Source organism: Delphinus delphis, chromosome 5, assembly GCF_949987515.2.
Source record: "Delphinus delphis chromosome 5, mDelDel1.2, whole genome shotgun sequence".
In the NCBI taxonomy this organism is placed as follows: domain Eukaryota; kingdom Metazoa; phylum Chordata; class Mammalia; order Artiodactyla; family Delphinidae; genus Delphinus; species Delphinus delphis.
In genome coordinates this window covers 75,667,761-75,689,915 of record NC_082687.1, presented here as the reverse complement: position 1 = coordinate 75,689,915, position 22,155 = coordinate 75,667,761, and the positions used below count along the sequence as shown (strand labels likewise).

Genomic DNA, 22,155 nt, shown 5'->3' with positions numbered 1-22,155 from the left:
AGTTGTGGCTCACGGGCTCTAGAACACAGGCTCAGTAATGGTGGGATATGAGCTTAGTTGCTCCACGGCATGTGGGATCTTCCCGGGCCATGGATCAAACCCGTGTCCCCTGCATTGGCAGATGGATTCTCAACCACTGCGCCACTGGGGAAGCCCCTGTATGTGTTTTTAATTATTGGTCATTTAAATTTTTTTCATTAGCTACACAGTCCTCTTTGTATATTTTTCATTCATGTTGTTTGCCCATTTATTTGATTTAGAGTATTTTTCTTACTGATTTGCAATGAAACACTTATATAACAAAAAGTTGGCCATTTTCTTTCTATATCTGCTCATTTTTCAAGTTTGTTATTAGTCTTCCAATTTTTATTTTTTCAAATATTTTAATTATAAATTATATGAGATCATATATACATAAGATCATACAAAATATATATTTATATAATTTCATATTTATTTCTGTTTTATTCTAGAGTTCGGTGGCTCTCTCTTACTCTCTCTCTCTCTCTCTCTCTCTCTCTCTCTATATATATATATTTTTTTTTTTTTTTTTTTTTTCTGGCTGTGCCACATGGCTTGTGGGATCTTATTTCCCCATCCAGGGATTGAACCTGGGCCCTCAGCCGTGAAAGCAGAGTCCTAACCACTGGACTGCCAAGGAATTCCCTATATATATATACTTTTTTTTAATTGTGGTAAAATACACATTACATAAAATTTACCATCTTAAATGTCTGTGGCTATATATTTTTGAAATAAATATATTTATGAGGGTTCAAATTATTACATTAAATTTTTTTATTTTTAATAATCATTTCATAATATATACATATATATCAAATCATTATGTTGTATACCTTAAACTAAAACGATGTTATACGTCAATTAAATCTCAATAAACCTAGAATTTTTTTTTTTTTTTGGCGCGCCACACAGCATGCGGGATCTTAGTCCCCCGAGCAGGGATCAAATCTGCACCCCCTGCAGTGGATGCGTGGAGTCTTAGCCACTGGACCACCAGGGAAGTCCCAAACCTGGAAAATTTTTATTTTAAAATAGGGAATTGGGCTTCCCTGGTGGCGCAGTGGTTGAGGGTCCGCCTGCCGATGCAGGGGACACGGTTTCGTGCCCCGGTCCGGGAGGATCCCACATGCCGCGGAGTGGCTGGGCCCGTGAGCCATGGCCGCTGAGCCTGCGCATCCGGAGCCTGTGCTCCACAACGGGAGAGGCCACAGCAGTGAGAGGCCTGCGTAGAACAAAAAAAAAAAAAAAAAAAAAAAAAAAAAAAAAAACAAATAAAATAGGGAATTAACTGCATCAACTCCATTCACTTAACAGACAGTGATTAAGCATTTACTCTGATAAGCGATGATAAAATTTTAGATAAGAGATATTCTTACAGTCTAGTAAGGGAGACAAAGAATTCCCGGATTATGTGATAAATACAGTGATAGAGGTATACATAGTATACCATAGGTACATTCAACTAATACTTTAGGCCCCAGTTATTCAACAGGGAACCAAACAGTAACGGTCCATATTTTTAAAAGAGAGAGAGATGACAGTCAAACAGAGGATACAAATAAATGTATTGTATGTTAAGTGTCAAAACAGCAAAAGCATGGGCTGCCATGGGGACACAGAGAATATCCATCTAAATCATATCAAACTGGCTTTTTTCACTCCCTGGCTGCCTGAGGATCAACTGCCAGCATGAATGACACTGTAACTATCTGGACCAGGAAGTTCATAACCAAATGACTACTTCAGCAGAAACAACTGGTCAATGACATCCTTCTTCCTGGGAACACAACAGTACCTAAGACAGAAATTCGAGAAAAACTAGCTAAAATGTACAAGACCACACCAGATGTCATCTTTGTATTTGGATTCAGAACCTATTTTGGTGGTAACAAGACAGCTGATTTACAGTTCCTTAGATTACACCCCAAAAAATGAACGCAGACATAGACTTGCAAGACGTGGCCTGTATAAGAAGAAGCATACCTCAAGCAAAAGGAATGCAAGAACAGAATGAAGAAAAGTCTGGAGACTGTAAGGCCAATGTTAACACTGGCATAATGAGAGCTGGAGATTGGACACAGGTGGAGTAGATTCTGCAGTGACTTTATTTGCAGCGATTGTGAAGATTTTTCACAAGAGGATTGATAAACTAAAAAAAATTTTTAATCTAAATTTTAAAATAAATAAAATCAAACTGGGGAGTCAAAAAGGCTTTCCAGAAGAGGTACTGAAGTTTTGAAAAACAGGTAGACATGAGCTAGTTGAAGGGGAGAGAACACATCCTATGCAGAGAGCAGAGAGCACACGTACCAAGGCACAGGGACTGATCAATGTGTGCACAGCTATTTAGAAGTTATTTGTTATGGCTGCAGGGAAGGGGGTTACTTGTGGTTAACGGATGAGAAATGAAGCTAAAAATGTAGGCAGGAGCCAGAACTTAGTGTCTCTTATGCTAAATCCTAGCATCACTTCCTGAATAATCCTTACCTTTCACATAAAAATAAGTAATGTTCACTGAGCACTTACTATGTATGTGTCAGTATCTGCTAGAAGTGCTTTACATGTATTAACTCATTTAATCCTCACAATAATTCAGGCAGTTGATACTATTATTATGCCTTATCTTACATGAGAGGAAACTGAGGAGCAGAAAGGTGAAAGAACTTGTCCCCAGTCACATAGCTGTATGACTGGCAGTCTAATTCCAGGGGCCAAACTATTAAGCACTCTGCCTCTCATTAGTATGCGATGCTTCAAATATTTAAAACTTTAACTATTTTCAAGGTTATTTGGAGGCTATAGATTCTGTAATATTTCTTTTTATTTATTCTTTTTGCAGACAATGCTCTTTAAATTGTTTTTTAATGTTTTTATATCTGAAGGTAGTAAACAGCTTCACTATTTTCTTTTTCAGTTTTTTTTTTAATGATTGCCTATTTATTCTTTAAGTGAACCCCCACAATAACTTTGTTGAACTAAAATTTGGGATTAGAGGACTTTGGTTAAAAGTGCATTAAATGTATAAATTAAATTGGAAATGACTCAATGCTTCCACCCAAACAATTATTCAATGTTTCAGTGTTATATATTTCTTCATTCATCTTTTTTTAATTTATAAAGACACTTTTATAATTTTCTTAAAATAGATAGCATTTAATAAGATTATTCTTAGATGTGTTGTAATTTTCGTGGAAGTGTAATATCTTATGTTTTTTAATTCTTTATTTGGGGCATATAGGAATACTATTTATTTGTCCATAAGATTGTTTTTCCTGAAATGTGAAAAATAAAATTACCACTCAAAAACTATAAAAATAGAAAAGATATACACTTTACTCAATAATGTCCAAAACATTCAGAAAAGATTTGGATCCATATGAAAGGCTACAAAGAAACTATGGCATTTTATTCACTGTTAATGTGTGTTTGTTACACATTGGAACTATTGTCACATGCATTTCCATCTAATTTTTCCAATAATAAGAGAGAAGGTGACGTGTTGGTGAGTGTAATAGAGCCCCCTCCCTCAAATTACGTTGCTCTCCATGACCCATCCTAAGTCTCACAGTTCAAGCTAATCATTGACAGAGCTTTACAATCACAAGCTTTTTTACTGAAGCGTTGATAAGACAGTCGAGAAGCTAGTGGCAAATGAAGCCAGGCTGTGCGGCATGATCTCCAGGGAATGAATGGATTTTCTTCAGCACCGATGAAAGAAACATACGCTATAGGAAAACAATGTCCAGCGGGGGACTGCAAAGATCTGTCATCCTGTCAGCATTTATTCTCCTTCGAGCTGTTACTGGATTCTCTGGAGACGGAAGAGCTATATGGTCTAAAAATCCTAATTTTAGTCCGGTAAATGAAAGTCAGCTGTTTCTCTATGACACTTTTCCTAAAAACTTTTTCTGGGGTGCTGGGACTGGAGCATTTCAAGTGGAAGGGAATTGGAAGACAGACGGAAAAGGACCCTCTATATGGGATCATTTCATCCATACACACCTTAAAAATGTCAACGGCACAAATAGTTCCAGTGACAGTTACATTTTTCTGGAAAAAGACTTATCAGCCCTGGATTTTTTAGGCGTTTCTTTTTATCAATTTTCAATTTCCTGGCCAAGGCTTTTCCCCAATGGAACAGTATCAGCTGCTAACGCAAAAGGTCTCCAGTACTATAATACTCTTCTCAATGCTCTGGTACTTAGAAACGTTGAACCTTTAGTTACTTTATACCACTGGGATTTGCCTTTGGCGCTGCAAGAAAAATATGGGGGGTGGAAAAATGAAACCATAATAGATATCTTCAATGACTATGCCACATACTGCTTCCAGACGTTTGGGGACCGAGTCAAATATTGGATTACAATTCACAACCCATATCTAGTCGCTTGGCATGGGTATGGGACAGGTATCCATGCCCCTGGAGAGAAGGGAAATTTAGCAGCTGTCTACACCGTGGGACACAACCTGATCAAGGTACTGTACAGCTGACTTATTATAGCTTCAGAGGATAAAGAGCAGGAGTTTAAAAGAAACTCTAAGAAATGTATCTTCTATTTAAATAACTCTTTTTATTGAAATCAACTCAGTTAATTTTAGTCTAATTCACAAGTTCTATCCTCAAATTTCATTCTTAGTGTATGTCTTATCTATCTAAGCTATTATTAATATATTAATCCAATTATTTTCCTTAAATATTGCACTTTTTAAATTAACTATTTTTAAATCTACTGTTATACATCAGAGCATGAGAATGTGAGTTTACTTTCATTCTGTGGAAAACCAGTCCTCTATAAATTTAATTGTTGAAACCCTTTTCTGACCACATGCAACAATTTCAGAATTTTATATTAAGGCATGACCATTTCAAATATGTATTTGTTGTTAGTCTTGCTATTCTTAGTGATATTTAGAAATAGTAAGCTAAATAAATGTTAGCTAACTGATGATACATATTAAATGCAGGAATTGAAATAAATGTATTTCACAGTTGGTTTTATTTGTATTACATGGCAGAAAAGATGAGATTATTTGTTCTAGGAGCTAAAATTAAACTAGTACCATAAAAACTGGGAAGAATATGCTTTAAGTGTTTTAAAGGAGCATATTTCAAAAGCTAGAGTTTATGCTGGGAAATGCTAACATGATTAAAACAATAGTGAAAATGTAAGCAAAATAATAGCTAATATTTATTGAGTGCTTACTATTTACCACAGATGACATTAAGCATATTACATGCATTATCACATTTAATCCTCATGATAACCTTATGAACTGGGTCCTATTATTATCCCCATTTTAAAGATGAGCAAACTGAAGCTTAGTGAGATTAAATAACTTGCCCAAGTTTACAGAGTAAAAGGAGCTGTGGTCAACATGGAATTTATAAATTACAACATTAGTAAACATTGGATGCCTCTATTGAGAATATTTTTAAAAGAGCAATCTTTCAGGAATTTTCAAGAGATTTCATCTCACATTGAGGCTAATATCTAGAATCAGACTTCACTTTTTGAGCTAAATAGTTTGCTTGGGAAAAATAAATTACCCTGGACACCTGCTACCTTTTGAAAATGAAAAAAGCTTTACTAGTAGGGTTTCATAATGTGCTACGAGACGTAATTTGATTTTTTAATAATCAAATGTTAAATATATAGAAACAGAAAAATATATAGGAACATAAAATTACTCCATGTCTAAATTTGCACATACAAAATATGTTAATCCTTCTTTTCTTTTTGAACTTTCTGGTTTATTACACGTGTGCATTGCACTATGGTTCAGTCACATCTGCCCTTGCAGTTAACAGATTGCATTACAATCTCAAGGTCATTTACATAGCTTTGAATATAGCTGTATATAGAACATATTATTAATATGTGGGTATACTGTGATTTGGCAAATAGGCCTCAAGGGGAGAAAAATTATAGCTATTAACTATGAAGGTTATGATATATATTTTAGAAAAAATATTCCTTTTATTTAGTTCTTTCAATTATTAAAACAATACATGCTTGTGTAAACTGAGAAACATCAGATTGTACCAAAGGGTACACAATGAAAAGCTTAAATTTCTCCCTCCCTCCCCACCTGATAATCCCAACCTCAAGAAAACTAGTATTAGTAGTATTTTATATAGTCTTTTTAAAGTTATCTATGCAAATACATGCACATATATGCTTATTCAACTTTTGTGTAAAGAAAAATATTCTAAATTGTTAAGTTTTTGGTTACCTGGAAAAATGTTAACAATTAGAATTATCATGAAGAATATGTTTCAGTGATTCATTTAAAGCCTTAAAAACTGACTGATAAAAATACACAAGAAAAAGTTATAACTAACAAATAGATACTGCTTCCAAACTTATCCTATCAAAGCTATATTTTCAGATGTTTTTCATTTTCCTCTAATTTAAGATAAACTCTGCCTCTAACACAAGATTAACACTCTCTGATAGTAAGATAAATTTTATAGTTTTAAATTGATGGATTACATTTTTAAATTATTATGTTTTCCAAATAATTTCTTTCATCCCTTTAAAGTTTCTAAATCAAAAACCTACATAAGGAGCATGAGGGGTCCCTTGTAATTAGTTAGAAAGTGAACTCTGCTGCATAACCCAGTGGCTTACAGCACCAGAGAGAAATCTTGCAATAGTCTGGCGGCCTGAGGTGAACTAGATTTTCTCACTTGCTCCCTCTCTGTCCTCCTTCTAACATAGAAAAGATTAATTTGATATTTTATGTTGCAATGAAGTATTTCTTCCTCATTATGCCACCTTGTGACCCAGAAGAAGCATTCTTTAGGACTAGTTTTTTGTCCAAGAATATTTATTGAGTTAAAAAAACTAATATAAAACTAAATTCATGGTTGGTTTATAGACCACTTTATTCCCCAATCCTCAGATATTGAAAAGATTTCACAGCGCCTATTGCAATGTTTCTAGCTCCAGGATGATGCTGAAAACGCCAACTCAGTCTGAAATGTCCTGGTTTGCAGGAAACCTAAATGGTCTAGGCAGTCCTGAGACTGACCTGGAATCTAGACTCCACTTTATGTGGACTTGGTGGCACCTAGAGCAAGTCTCTCAGGTAGAAATTTACCATAACCACCCCGACTAACAGATGCTCCACTCTGAGTTTTTTACAATATTTGGAACAGAAAGAGGGTGACTTTTTTGGCCTTAACCATCTCTAAGCACTGTAATCATAGCTTTATACATTATCTATAATCTTTACAACAACCTTGCCAGGTACCTATTATTATCTCCATTTACAGAGTGACATTTCTACCAAGCATCATGTCACTCCCTTGCATAAAATCCATTAGTGGCTTCCCAAAGTTTTAGGGATAAAGTCCCAAGTTTTCATCAAGATCTTCAAGACACAACCCCAGCCTCCATTCCCTCCTTCCTGGCCATCCCCATCCCTCTCCCGTCCCCATCACTAATGCCGACCCCTTGTACCCTACACTCCACAATAATGCATGACTAGGAGTGCCTTAATTTTACCTTACTATTCCTCTCCACTCAGCCTCTACCAACTCTCTATCCAGCTAGAACACCCTCCTTACTCCCTGCTTTAACCATCTAATGTCCTTCAATACTCAATTTAGGCAGCCACCAGCTCTAAGTTCTCCTTGACTCGTTAGGCTTAGTGTCCCTCCTGAGGGCTCCCATAGTAAAATGTGCTTGCTTTTATCATAGCAGTCTTTTCATATGGTACTTTTCCATCTCCCCCAACTAGTCTGAGAGTTTTTTGCAAGGAGAGACTATTTTTCATGTGTTTTATGTTTCCAGCACGTAGCACAGAATATTAGGTACATGATAGGTATTAAGATTTGAGGAATGAGTGGTTTAGGATTTCTATCTTAAACCTTGTAATCAAAGAACCAATCTCAAGTTCAAAATTCATATTTCATTGCATTCTTGCTAATTCTTGAAATATTGCTTATATTAATCCAGTGGTGTGTTTATAAGTTAGGACTCTTGGTTGTAAGAGACAGAAACCTAATTCAAGTTGGCTCAAGCAAAAATGTGCATTTTCCAGTAACCAGATCACAGGGATGAATGGACCCAGTAACCAGGACACTCTCAGAAGCCCTTTATCTCAGTCTCTCATGTCCATTTCTTCTTGTGGGTTCTCCTCATTCTCTCCTTTGTAGAGGAGCGTTCTCTCTCCCAAGTTCAGTTTTTAAAACCCCAGAGACAGATCCTAGCCTGTTTGGCCTATGCACTCGTGCCTCAGAGCAGCAGAGCCACACGTTTTCACATTAGTAAAGGCAATAATGGTGTCGGTTTTTATTCTATTTTTAAAGCAGTAAATATGCATAATAACTGAAATTTATAGATTCCATCCCCTCCTCCTTAAAATGAAATATCTGAGAGCCTCTGAGTAAACATGCAGGGAGGTTGGAGGATGTGAGATTGCTCATAAGATGGTAACTCATTCAGTTTATTTCTCCACTAAATACTGCCAGCTTCCATGATAGTTCTGACCACTTCATGGTTTTAAATTATTATCTTTCATAGATGTGAACTGTTTACATAGTACCAGGATTTCTCAAACTGGGCACTATTGACATATTGGGCCAAATAATTCTTTCTTGTCGTGAGTTGTCCTGTGCATTACAGGACGTTTAGCAGCATCCCTGGCCTCTCCCCCCTAGATGACAGTGGCACCTTCCTCCACAGGGTTACAACAACAAAAATTGTCTCCAGACGTTGCCAAATGTCCCCTGGAGTTGGGGGCGGGGGGTGGGATAAAATTTCTCCCCCTTCCCTCCCATGAAAACCACTGACTTAAACCTATAAATTGGCAACTGGTTAAAGACAATGAAGCATAAAAAACAAGAAGGTTGAAATAGAATCAGTATGAGGGATGTAAAATTGCCTCAGTTTTACAAAATTGACTCAAGGAGATTTTCACCAGACCTGTAAGTCGCATACATAGACTCTAATTTATGCCATATCAGGATGTTTTTAGAGAACAAACGATTCTTTTAAAAATGTTAAATGAGGAAATAGTGTTGATGATTGTATCTAATTTGGCTTTTCACACTTTGGGAATAAAGACTGTTCCTACTAACTTTGTGTTATTTGTAAAATACTTGAAAGAGTTGCCCCAAACTATTTCTCTTATATAGTTATTTATGAACAAAACAGTAAACTTACTTTTGAAAGCTTGTACTTTTTTAAGAGCAAAATTCAAGAATTCAAACAGAATGTTATAGAAGCAATATTATAAATATATAAATATTTATCCATTTTTGATGCCATAACACTGTGTTTCACAAAGTTTGGGTATTTTGTGCATCACTTCATGCTGGCTTTTTTGCTGGCCTTTTTGTTTGTTTGTATATCCAAGTACCACATGCACTATTATTTATTAAAACAGTTTTCTTTAAAAATGTTTATTTTGGGGGCTTCCCTGGTGGTGCAGTGGTTGGGAGTCCGCCTGCTGATGCAGGGGACACGGGTTCGTGCCCCGGTCCGGGGGGATCCCACGTGCCGCGGAGCGGCTAGGCCGACGAGCTATGGCCGCTGAGCCTGCGCGTCCGGAGCCTGTGCTCCGCAACGGGAGAGGCCACAGCAGAGAGAGGCCCGCATACCGCGAAAAAAAAAAAAAAATGTTTATTTTGGGGCTTCCCTGGTGGCGCAGTGGTTGAGAGTCCGCCTGCCAATGCAGGGGACACGGGTTCGTGCCCCGGTCCGAGAAGATCCCACATGCCGCGGAGCGGCTGGGCCCGTGAGCCATGGCCGCTGAGCCTGCGCGTCCGGAGCCTGTGCTCCGCAACGGGAGAGGCCACAACTGTGAGAGTTCCACGTACCGCAAAAAAAAAAAAAAAAAAAAAAAAGTTTATTTTGAGGGGAGTTCCCTGGTGGTCTAGTAGTTAGGATTCAGTGCTTTCACTTCTGTGTCCCGGAGTTCAATCCCTGGTCAGGGAACCCACAAACCGTGTGGCCAAAAAAAAACAAAAAACGTTATTTTGAAAGGAAATTTTATATACTATTATTATACACGAAATACCAGTATTTTCTAATATCCTTAAAATAAATATGTAACATTTAAAATAAAAAAATGTTCATCTTTGTTATGCCCAATGTCATATCCCATACAAAAAGAGGCAGGTGTACCAGCCTTGGAAAAGACCACTGAATATGTAAATTTTATTCTGCATTTTAGTATATATTCAGTCGTAAAACCAAACACATTGTGTCATTTAAAAATGTGTCATAAAATGCTTTTTCTTATGTAATTAAAATAATTTTAAAAATATAAAAATATTTATTAAATGGGAAAATGCCAATACTTATGTTTATGTATATGAGTATTTTATATATGAGTATTTTATTTTCTGAATATTTTAAACTTCTTTGAAATAAACTTTTCAGTACAATCTTTAAAGAAATAGACTTATATAAAATAAAATATATGTCAACACTTGTTTGTATACCACACACAAATAATGAAATGATTTTTTAAATTCCTCAGGAGCTCAAGAGATTTCTTAATACTGTGAAAGAGGGTTTCAGGACAAGAAATGTTGGGAAACTCTACTCTAGGTCAAGGCCTCACCCATTTGTTCCTGAGCCTACGATAAGACTTGATTTATTCCCTATTTTTCCACCTCTTTGAGGAACTCTGTCTTGGCATTTATTGGCGTCATTTCCTCAGAGAAGGTCACAAGCAGCTGCTTATGTATTAGGTGTTCAATAAATAATATTAATTATTTTCTATTTAAGGGAGATCTGCCTTGCCCCAGAAAGTATTTAAAATTGTAATTGAATAAAAGTGGACTTCAGACACACACACACACACACACACACACATGCACACACACGCACACCAACCCAGATACTGGCATAAACATATAGTCTTTTCAGAACATGCAAATCAATTTCTGTGTATACCAGCTTCTATTAAAAAGTTTACATTGAAAGCCCATCTCAAAACAAGGTACAGAATGTTGATCATCCTTAAAGCTGAGAGATGTGTTTTGAGGGGTCATCATACTATTCTTTCGATTTTTACGTGTTGTGACAAAAGCAAAAAATACATAAGAAAGCAATGAGAATATTTTGTATTTTTAAAAGAAAAGAAAAGAAAACAATCATCTTTATATAGTACACTTCTTAAGGACTTGTCAAAATTCTTAACCAAAATTTAGTGCTAAAACTGCAAAAATAGCTGTGAAAAAGCCAGCATTCACATGATTTATAGCTAAGCCTTCTTTGGCAAAAGACAGCTGCCATTGCTTTCTTTTTTCTTTTTTATTAATTTATTTATTTTTTATTTACTTATTGTTTGGGCCGCATTGGGTCTTCATTGCTGCACGTGGGCTTTCTCTAGCTGCAGCCAGGGAGGGTTACTCTTCATTGCGGTGCAGGGGCTTCTCATTGCTATGGCTTCTCTTTTTGTGGAGCATGGGCTCTAGGTGCGCGGGCTTCAGTAGTTGTGGCACGTGGGCTCAGTAGTTGTGGCTCACGGGCTTAGTCGCTCCACGTCATGTGGGATCTTCCCAGACCAGGGCTCAAACCCTTGTCCCCTGCATTGGCAGGCAGATTCTTAACCACTGCACCACCAGGGAAGTCCCTGCTTTCTTGAACAAGAAGGTTGCAGTGTTTCACAGGCACATTTAAACAGATCAAATGTCATTTTTAAACCTCTTTGGCCCAACCCCCCTACCAATATCTTGAAGACTAAGTGTAATAGTTTGAAATGGAGTTTCTAGCTGGAGCATTTTTAGCTTGCCTTGGTTAGACAGAAGCAAAGTCTTCAAGGATCGTCAGAAACGTTTTTTTTCCATGAAAAAAAAAGGAATTTTTAAAAACTCCCTTATTAAAGTTGGGTTGCAAGACAATAATACATTAAAATTAATTTTTGCTAAATCTTGTAGCTAAAAAACTAGCCCAAGCTTTTCTGTCAGTGAGAAGGTTAAAAACAAACTTACTTGCTACCTTCCACCACGTCCCCGCCAACACCAAAAACAAGCAAACAAACAAAAAAGAACACAGAAATGGGGAGCATAAAGGACAGAGATTGGTCTTAAGTCTTAAAATGGAGACTTGAGACAATTACTACAGATAACTTTTTGACATTCTATCATACTATTCTTAATAACTATTATTTTAAGCAGAATTTTTTTCACACACCTAATGTATTGTCAGAAACTGTACTAGGTACTTTATATATGTTAGCTCATTCAATTCTCACATCAACCCTGCCAGGTAGATATTCTTATAGGCATTTTATAGTTGATGAAACTGAAGCCCACAGAAATTTGCCTGAGGTTACAAAGCTGTACAAGTGTGGGTTTTTTACTCATAATAAGTGTCAGATCCAAAATTTAAATTTCATCTGTCCGAATCCAAGCTAGCAGGTTTAATGACATGAATCAGCTACCTAGCCTCAGTGAAAAACAATTTACAGCCTACAACTCCATTGCAGCCACTTGTGTTGATGCAGACTCAATAGATATTTGACTCATATTCCCTATTTAAAGACCAAAACAGGGCTTCCCTGGTGGCGCAGTGGTTGAGAGTCCGCCTGCCGATGCATGGGACATGGGTTCGTGCCCCGATCCGGGAAGGTCCCACATGCCACGGAGCGGCTGGGCCCGTGAGCCATGGCCACTGAGCCTGCGCGTCCGGAGCCTGTGCTCCGCAACGGGAGAGGCCACAGCAGTGAGACGCCCGCGTACCGCAAAAAGAAAAAAAAAAGACCAAAACAATCTATGTATATCCATTCATCTGTCAATGGACATTTAGGTTGCTTCCATGTCCTGGCTATTGTAAATAGTGCTGCAATGAACAGTGTCGTACATCTCTTTTTGAATTATGGTTTTCTCAGGGTATATGCCCAGTAGTGGGATTGCTGGGTCATATGGTAGTTGTAGCACATATATATGATGGAATATTACTCAGCCATAAAAAGAAACGAAATTGAGTTATTTGTAGTGAGGTGGATGGACCTGGAGTCTGTCATAGAGAGTGAAGTAAGTCCGAAAGAGAAAAACAAATACCGTATGCTAATGCATATATATGGAATCTAAAAAAAAAAAAAAAAAATGGTACTGATGAACCTAATGGCAGGGCAGGAATAAAGACATAGACATAGAGAATGGACTTGAGGACACGGGGAGGGAGGGGGAAGCTGGGACGAAGCGAGAGTAGCATCTACATATATACACTACCAAATGTCAAATAGCTAGCTAGTGGGAAGCAGCTGCATAGCACAGGGAGATCAGCTCAGTGCCTTGCGATGACCTAGAGGGGTGGGATAAGGCGGGTGAGAGGGAGACGCAAGAGGGAGGGGATATGGAGACATATGTATGCACATAGCTGATTCGCTTTGTTATATAGCAGAAACTAATACAGTACTGTGAAGCATTTATACTCCAATAAAGATCTATTTTTAAAAATCTATCTACATGTTTTATTTGTCCACAAAACCTATGAACAATTTATCACTGACCCATACATTAACCATTAGTTTTTTCCTTTGTCCCCATGATTTTACTTTTTATTTGCTCAAAACTTTAGTGTCCCATTAAAGTGCTGTGAAATCACATATGTGTGTCCTCTGCGACGCCATCTAAAGTTTAAAAATGTTAAAACAATTATTCATTTAATTAGCTAATGCATAGTACATATATATATATAAATACATACATATATATATATATTTTTTTGCCACGCCACGCGGCTTTTGGGATCTCAGTTCCCTGACCAGGGATTGAACCCGGGCCACAGCAGTGAAAGCCCAGAATCCTAATCACTAGGCCACCAGGGAACTCCCCGTAGTACTTATATTATTATCCCAACTCATCTTCATTAGGATCTAAGACACCTCTAACAAAATATAGGAAATAATGATCAAACAAGTTAAAACTAGTATTCTTGTAGATGTTCCTAATCAAATTTGAATAAAAGGTAAAAACAGCTTTCGGATAAGAATTGCTAAAAAGTTTCAATAACCAGAATACCATTGTTAGACAGAAGAGTCATGTAAAAAAAAACTATTTGTAGATGGCAATTGGTATTTTATAACCTTCAAGAGAGCAGTATTTACCTTTTCTAATCATTAAGTAGAAAAAGTTATACTTCAGTGAATGATTAACAGGTTTAAATAAATGTAATTATAAATGTTCAGAGAATACCATTATGATCGTATTTAAACAGCTTAATTTGATATGAACACTCTCATACATGGAAAATTAGGCCCAACTGGAGAACAGAAAATATTGTAAGTAGTGGAAACAGTGCTAGATATGACGAAATTATGAACTGAGGGAAACTTCACACTCGTTTATAATATAATACATGTATCATTTAATTGCATGTAAAAAATCTTACTGAGAAAACTCAATATTAGAAAATAGTCTATGTTAAAAAGGAGTAATTAAAATTATTGAACATTAACAGCAATTCTCTTGCTGAAAAGTAGAGGGATGCTGAGAATAGATCAGAACCTTCTAACTTACTAACCAATAAACAGTGAATCACAGAAGTAATTAAAGTGACTTCCTGGGTGATCTAATAGTGCTACTTGTTTGGGGGAGCCTTAAGGCTGATGAAAACCAGGATCTTTTAGTATTTGGAGGATTCCATTCATTGGTTCTTTATAGCATCATATCTTGACCACAGATTATGTGACTGAATCTTAAATAAAGAGCTGGGTTTACTGTTATCAGTTCTTCTTCCATGTTAATCATGTGTGTATTGTACGCCTCCTCCTTCTACCTTTGAATATCAACGTATTATTCCAGAGTAAAAATACATAATGAAATCCAGAATAACAGAACTTTTAATTTAAGTTTCTTTCTTTTCCTTTGAGATTTTTGGAACTTCAGAGAAAGTGAAGAGTAATAGCATAGAGCAATTAAATTCACTGACAGAAACCATCTGTTTCAACCAATTCTCATGACTTTTTTAAATTTCAAAGATAATGCATTTTTACTGCAAAACATTCAAACAACACAGAAAGACATAAAGTTAAAAAGGAAAGCTCTCCTCTTTTCATACTCCCTAATCCAATACCCTAGAAGTAACAACTGCTAGCAGCTTGTTCAACGTCCAAATATTTTTCTATGTATATATAAGCATATACATATAGTCATTTTTTTAACAAATTTGAATATTACTACATTAAGCTTTTGTTATCATTTCTAATTAATTGAAATGTAGATGTATACTGTTTTTCTTCTACTTATTTCTATACTTCTCTCTCCTACTAGAGGTCAGAGTTCATCTGAAGGCAGGAGCTACCTTGTTAATATTTTTTCTAAATGCCTACTAAGGTGACTTGCTTTTTTTTTTTAAGCAGTCTCCATAGAGACTCTCAAAAATTGCCAATGCCAACTATATTTCAAGTCTTCATGGCAGGGTATTAGGAAAATTTTCAATTAGCAATAATCATGCCTCGGATAAACCTCATTGGCTATGATACTGCCACTGCACAGAGCTACCTTGTGTTTGTTAAGTTAGTGTTTATAGACTTGAATTTAAGCAATCAATCAACATAAATGAATGAAGAGTGAAGAAAAGGATAAAATAATAGCCATGGGTTGAGGCCTTCCCTGGTGGCGCAGTGGTTGAGAATCTGCCTGCTAATGCAGGGGACACGGGTTCAAGCCCTGGTCTGGGAGGATCCCACATGCCATGGAGCAACTGGGCCCGTGAGCCACAACTACTGAGCCTGCGCGTCTGGAGCCTGTGCTCTGCAACAAGAGAGGCCGCGATAGTGAGAAGCCCCCGCACCGCGATGAAGAGTGGCCCCCGCTTGCCACACTAGAGAAAGCCCTCGCACAGAAACGAAGACCCAACACAGCAAAAATAAATAAATTAATTAATAAAAATTCCTACCTCCAACAAAAAAAAGAATCCACCTGACAATGCAGGGGGCGTAGGTTCAAGCCCTGGTCCAGGAAGATCCCACATGCCGCAGAGAAACTAAGCCCGTGTGCCACAACTACTGAGCCTGAGCTCTAGAGCTAGCGAGCCCCAACTACTGAGCCCATGCACCACAACTACTGAGCCTGAGCTCTAGAGCCGGCGAGCCCCAACTACTGAGCCCGTGTGCCACAACTACTGAGCCTGCGTGCCACAACTACTGAAGCCCGCGCCCCTAGAGCCTGTCCTCTGAAGCAAGAGAAGTCACCGCAATGAGAAGCCCGCGCACCGCAACAAAGAGTAGCCCCCGCCTGCCACAACTAGAGAAAGCCCACGTGCAGCAAAGAAGACCCAACGCAGACAAAAATAAATAAATAAATAAATTTATTTTTTTAAAAATAGCCATGGGTTGAAGGGAAGAGATAAGTAAAAATAATTTCTCTAAACTTGATTTTGCTGATGTGTATAATTTCTTGAAGGGGAAAAATAATTAAGCAGAACAGAAGGTAATGCCGATGAACTGTTTGACTGGGGACTGAGGGAATTGGATGAAGACATAATCAAAACCATGACTCTCAGATTGTCTCTTAGAGTGGTCCTGGCACCCAAACACTGTCAGATGGCTTTCTCAATGTACTGGCCCTTGTTTTTGTGCCATGTCTGTTACATACCCTTGCATTTGCACAGCCTGTTCAATCACCTTTGAGTCTAAGATGTAAAAGTGTGTTTCAAAAGCTCATAATTTAATTTGCATCATGTCCAGAAATCACAGTGATCTAGAGGCTGAAGGATTTAGTTCTAATTCTGGCTTTGCACTAACTGAGACCTTGGGCAAGTCACTTCTTTTTCTTTTTCTTTTTTTTTTTTTTTTGGCCACGCCATGCGGCTTGTGGGATCTTAGTTCCCTGACCAGGGATCGAACCCCGGGACCCTGCAGTGGAAGCACAGAGTCCCAACCACTTGACCACCAGGGAATTCCCAAGTCACTTATTTCTTTTGCTTTAGCATCTTATCTATAATAGATAGTTTTTAAGAATTGGACCAAATGATCTCTAAAGTCCATCTTCTATCTCTAATTAGCAGGCAAGAACACAGAACTTGGAGCAATACAGCCTGGGCTTGACTTTGCTTATGAGTAAGCTACCTAACCTCTCTTCCCTCTCCTATAAAACGGAAATAATAATAGTACCTACCTCTCAAGATTTAAATGAGGATTAAATGAGATAGTACATGGAAAGTGCTTAGAATAGTGCTCAGCACATTTAGCACTAAATATATGTTCATTCTTATTACTGTTTATATTGTAAATTTTCTATGGTTCTGTAATTTAACCACTATTCTGTTATATTTGATCATGAAATTCACTCATCTTTAAGGACCATTTAATTATGATTTGTTCAAAGGCGATGCTAGGCTAACTGCTATGCAACCACAGCGTCCCTGCCCTTTCAGTCTAACATTGACAAGGGTGTAATGATCACCATCCTTGGTCAAGACAGTCAAGTGTAGAAATGGTTCCTAAGGGACTCATTTAGCCTCTGACGCCAGTAAGGACAATATCCAATGTCAACATCGCTGGTTCTAGGAAAGAGGTACAGGGAATTACACATAAATGTTACATGCTGTACTAGACACTTGGACAACTACATGGTTTTCTGAATACCTCAAATTTGCTGGCAGGTCCTCCATGAACTTTCTAGGTGATCCTAAATTCCAGACACATATAGATATTTTATTCTCAACAGGTGAGAGTGGGACCCTCATTCTAGGACTGTTTAGTTCTTTTAATAACCAAGTACAGCCGAAAGAAAATACAATTTTAAAACAGTATGCTGTGGTTCATGTCAAATGGCCTTTCCCCAACACTCAAAATTTAGAACTGGTGGGACATACAGAAAGCACGATAGTTTAGTATAATGACCAGAGAGGCCTGAATTCACATCCTGTCTCCATGACTACCTAGCCTCTGTGAACTTGTTTCTTCTCTAAAATGGGGGAAAAAAAAAAACCTGCTTTGCAGAGGCTGTATTATCAACAATGTATGTCAGGTCACCAACAAACTAGCTGATCCATAGTGGGCATTTATTCAACAAGTATTCTATGCCAGGCTCTTCCCTGGACATCTGTATGTATAACTGTGAACAAAAGAGGTACAGTTCCTGCACTCAAGAAGCTCGTAGGCCAGGAGTGGATCTATGTTGCATGGGCCTGAGACTTACATAAGGAAAAAATTCAAAATTATGGACACAAAAGTTGGTACAAAAGTAAACATCTATTTAGAATGAGAAAAATATTACAACAAATTACTGTGGTCTTGGAGATTCAGATTCCTTATTTTCTGAGGTCTCTTCAAGGAATTTATCAGAAATATCGATACTTACTTAGAAATGTTTCCAATCACTACCTGGTTCCCCACCCTCCCACCACATTTCATGGGGACTCAGGCGAGTGAGGAGTCCTGAAGTTTCAGCTTCCTTAGGTTCATGGTCAGTCTGCCTTTGTTGCAGGCCCCAAAATGGTAGGTCTTATTTTTGTTTCTGTACAAATTTATTTGTAATTTTCAGAGTGGTTTCTATATTGACTATCTTTAACTTTTTATTCCTAAATCCTGAGGAAAGGCTTAAAGTCTCCAACCCAGGTCATTTTAGCTTCAATTATACTTGGAGATACAGTCTTTTTGCATTAAAAAGATTACTAATAGGATCACTATTGTTAATTTAGTACTAACAGAAAGCTTAAAATGTCATTTCACCTTCTGCAAAGTTGGCATGCAACTGTTCTCCTTGGGCAAAGAACCTGAACTTCAGTAAGGTACCAATTTACTGATATTGATGTCTTCTAAGTGCCCTTCTAATATCTGGGGAAACCCACAGATGCTTCATTTAATAAATTATGAACTTTATTCTAGACCTTTTTCCCTTTGTGTTGCCAGGTTTAGATTCTGGCTCAGGCATTGGTTTAGTTTAGTAATATTATAATTGAAATTAGAATTCTATAACAATAATAGGACTTTTTTTAAGGAACAAATATATTAGAGTTTAGTTTTTACATGATTTCTATGCGGAAATCCTGACACTAGGCAAATTGATAGCAATAGATGATTTGTTAGAATAAGTTGAAAATATAATGATTGAAAAGAAAATAGGAGGAAAACGAATTTTAATATGATCGTTACTAAGTTAGTCCAACCATAGAAAATATGAATTCAAACCATTAAAAATAGAATGGGTAAATATTTTCTTTATGAAAGGTGGTAACTTTTGTTAATATTTAAATTCTCTCCTAAGAATAATGAGGGTAAGATATTGTTTCCAAGAGAGTTTCAAGATTATCAAAAAATTAATAAGAAAATGACAATCACATAATTTATTTTTAGCAATGAACAATAAAGTTCACATATCTTAAGCACCCAATAAATATTTGTGGAATGAATGAATGTTAAATAATCTGGAAGAGCAGCAATTGTAACTAGTAGAAAACTTGATACTTAATATAAAGAAGTGCTGAGTAAATTAAATAATAAATCAAACTGAAATGAATCCTAGCCCAAATGAACAATGAATAATTTTGACCAGCAGCAAAAAAATAAATGAGGACAAAGCGGTCAGCTGCGAGCCTTGAGAGGTCAGGGAGCGCCATCTGTGAACACCCCTCAAGCCTACACAACTCCCCACCGTTCTGCACAGCAGGTTAAATAATTTTCAGCTTGCTCTTTCAAAGTCCTTCAAATGTAGGTTCATGTGGTTTTCGTAGGGTCTTTACATGTATTACCTCATTCTATGTTCACAACGATTCTCTAGAGTGTTTATTTTTAGCTCAGTATAATGAAGGAGGGAACTGAGGCTGCTAAGAGGGAATTGACTGATCCAAGACCGTAAAGCTAATTAGTAGCAGGGCCAGTACTAGAGCCTGGGTGTCCTGCTTTCAAGACCCGGGTCCTGTCCCCTGTGGTACCAAGCAGGTGAGTAGCACTTTTATATCATTCATGATGGCCAGTTATCCCCCGAAAGAGCAATCAATGATTCCAAGCAGGTGGTCAGAAAACACTCTCAGTGAAGGACAAAATGTATGGAAATCAATTTGGAAACATGCAAAACAATTCAAAAAATAGGTAGCTCATTCCTGGGATTCAAAAAAGGAAAGGATTCAAACAAATTAAAAGCTATATGACCAAAGTTAGTTACTACATTATTTATGACAGGAAGGAAGGAAGGCATGAAGAGAGAGAAAGAGAAAGACAGGAAGGAGGGAGGGAAGGAGGGTAAGTAAAGGGAGGGAAGAAGGAAGGAAAGATGGCAGGAAAAGGAAAACAAGTTAATTTTTATGAAAAGAGGGAGATGACTAAGTAAATCATATTTCATCAGATTGATGAATTGTTATACGAAGATTATTATGAAAACTAAAAATAACATGGAAAATGTTAGAGTGACTTTAGCTGGGAAATATATTTGGAAAAGTTGGGGGGAACACAGAAATATGAAAACAGTTTGCTCTGTGGAGTTTTAAAGTATATTTTCTTTAATTATTTTCATTTAATACTTTATTAAATAGCTTTAACAATAAACAAGTTTATAGTTCACATGAAAATATTTCAGCCAAAATGTGGCTAAATTCGTGCACAGATTTGAAAATTTAACAAAAATTTATTTTTTGACAAATGATTGGGTGTTCCTTAAATACAGACATGTGTGATGAGGTAGGTTTCTTCAATGCACGCCTTCCAAAGCACTGCCTTCCACCCGTGTCCCTTCCACCACATCTCCCTGACCTTTGACCCCTTCTTCATCTTTGTCTAAAGTTGTCCAGCTATCTTATTTGCCTCCTATCATCCACAGAACTTATCTGAGTCTGGACTTCCAGGGGCATCAAAGAGCTGCTACGTTAGATTAGAGGAGGGAACAGAATGAGATATTAGGCCCCTGGCTGTCTCTCAATGACATTAGGCCCTGCTATCTGCCTCAAAAAGAAAAAGCTGACTTCCCCTTTAAGCTACTGAATCTAAAGAACAAAGGTTGAAGCTCCCTTAAATCAATCATTCCAAAGGTAGACGGCCTTGTACAAGATAGAGGGTAACCTTGGAAAATCACAGAATGACTGTTGTGCAAGGTTGCAGGGCCCAGGTTGCACTCCCCCGCCAACCCCAGTTCAGTTTCCCCAACAGACCTCCTTTATGAGCATTGGACCAAAGCACATGCATAGATACCCCAGTTTCATCAGGAGTTATGTCAAACTCACTGCCTCAGAGCAATAGTTTTTACCTTGTTACCTGGCGAACAGGATCAGGTTATAACTACAAGTGCTGCACAAAGAACCTCCCCCACATTCTCCACATGAGGATGGAGAGGCTGTCTTCAGCCCAGAGCAAAGATAACCCTAGATACCTTGATAGCCTATGCAAATAGCAGCAAAGGTGAAAGAGACACTGTGAAACACCAAGGTCAACTTGGGGCATAAAAACACATGTATATATAGATATATGGAGAGATATATATCTCCAGAAAACTCGCTTGGAAAGCTATTGCAAAGGTACATGTCTGTCATCACAGCTTAGGTCATCTTTCATATAGTTACAGAAATATGCAATAGAATATCCATTTCAAAGAAAAGCCCCCCTGCTTTTTTTCCCTATTAGAACCGGTTAACTGCTATTAGGACTGGTTTATTACATTTATACTAATTTCATCTCACTCTCCCTTTAGTGTCTGATGGCATCATATTCACAAGACAGCTAGTTTATGGCTCAGAATCTTACGTGTGTTTAGTGCTTCACAGTTTACACATAAGAGATACACACCCACCCTGAAGAGGCGTACTGATCACTCACTGCGGCTTTTATGGTTGAAAGCGCTGAGGCTACCAAGGGATTAAGTGACCGCTTAGAATAAAGCAAAGAATGCCTCCCTGTGAATTCTAGTAATGCATGATTACTTTTGTTTCAAATCAGGAAAAATGCAGTTAAGAGTTTCTGCTGTGTATACACTACCAAATGTAAAATAGATAGCTAGTGGGAAGCAGCTGCATAGCACAGGGAGATCAGCTCAGTGCTTTGTGACCACCTAGAGGGGTGGGATAGGGAGGGTGGGAGGGAGACACAAGAGGGAGGGGATATGGGAATATATGTATATGTATAGCTGATTCACTTTGTTATACAGCAGAAACTAACACACCATTGTAAAGCAATTATACTCTAATAAATGTGTTAAAAAAAAAAAAGACTTTCTGCTATGATTCCAGCCCC

General features: G+C 37.5%; 1 protein-coding gene and 1 non-coding gene across 2 annotated transcripts in view; one reads left to right on the top strand and one right to left on the bottom strand.

Moving 5' to 3' along the window:
- The first annotated feature begins 3,670 nt into the window (after positions 1-3,670).
- Positions 3,671-22,155, top strand: part of KLB (klotho beta) — a 34,934-nt gene continuing 16,449 nt past the window's right edge. Inside the window, exon 1 of the mRNA XM_060013182.1 lies at positions 3,671-4,500. Coding sequence (XP_059869165.1) covers positions 3,763-4,500 — 738 coding nt within the window. The 5' untranslated portion in view covers positions 3,671-3,762. The remainder of the gene's footprint in view (positions 4,501-22,155) is intronic.
- LOC132426369 (U4 spliceosomal RNA) lies at positions 15,352-15,491 on the bottom strand. The gene has a single exon (XR_009519665.1). It is a non-coding gene; the product is annotated as a U4 spliceosomal RNA (small nuclear RNA).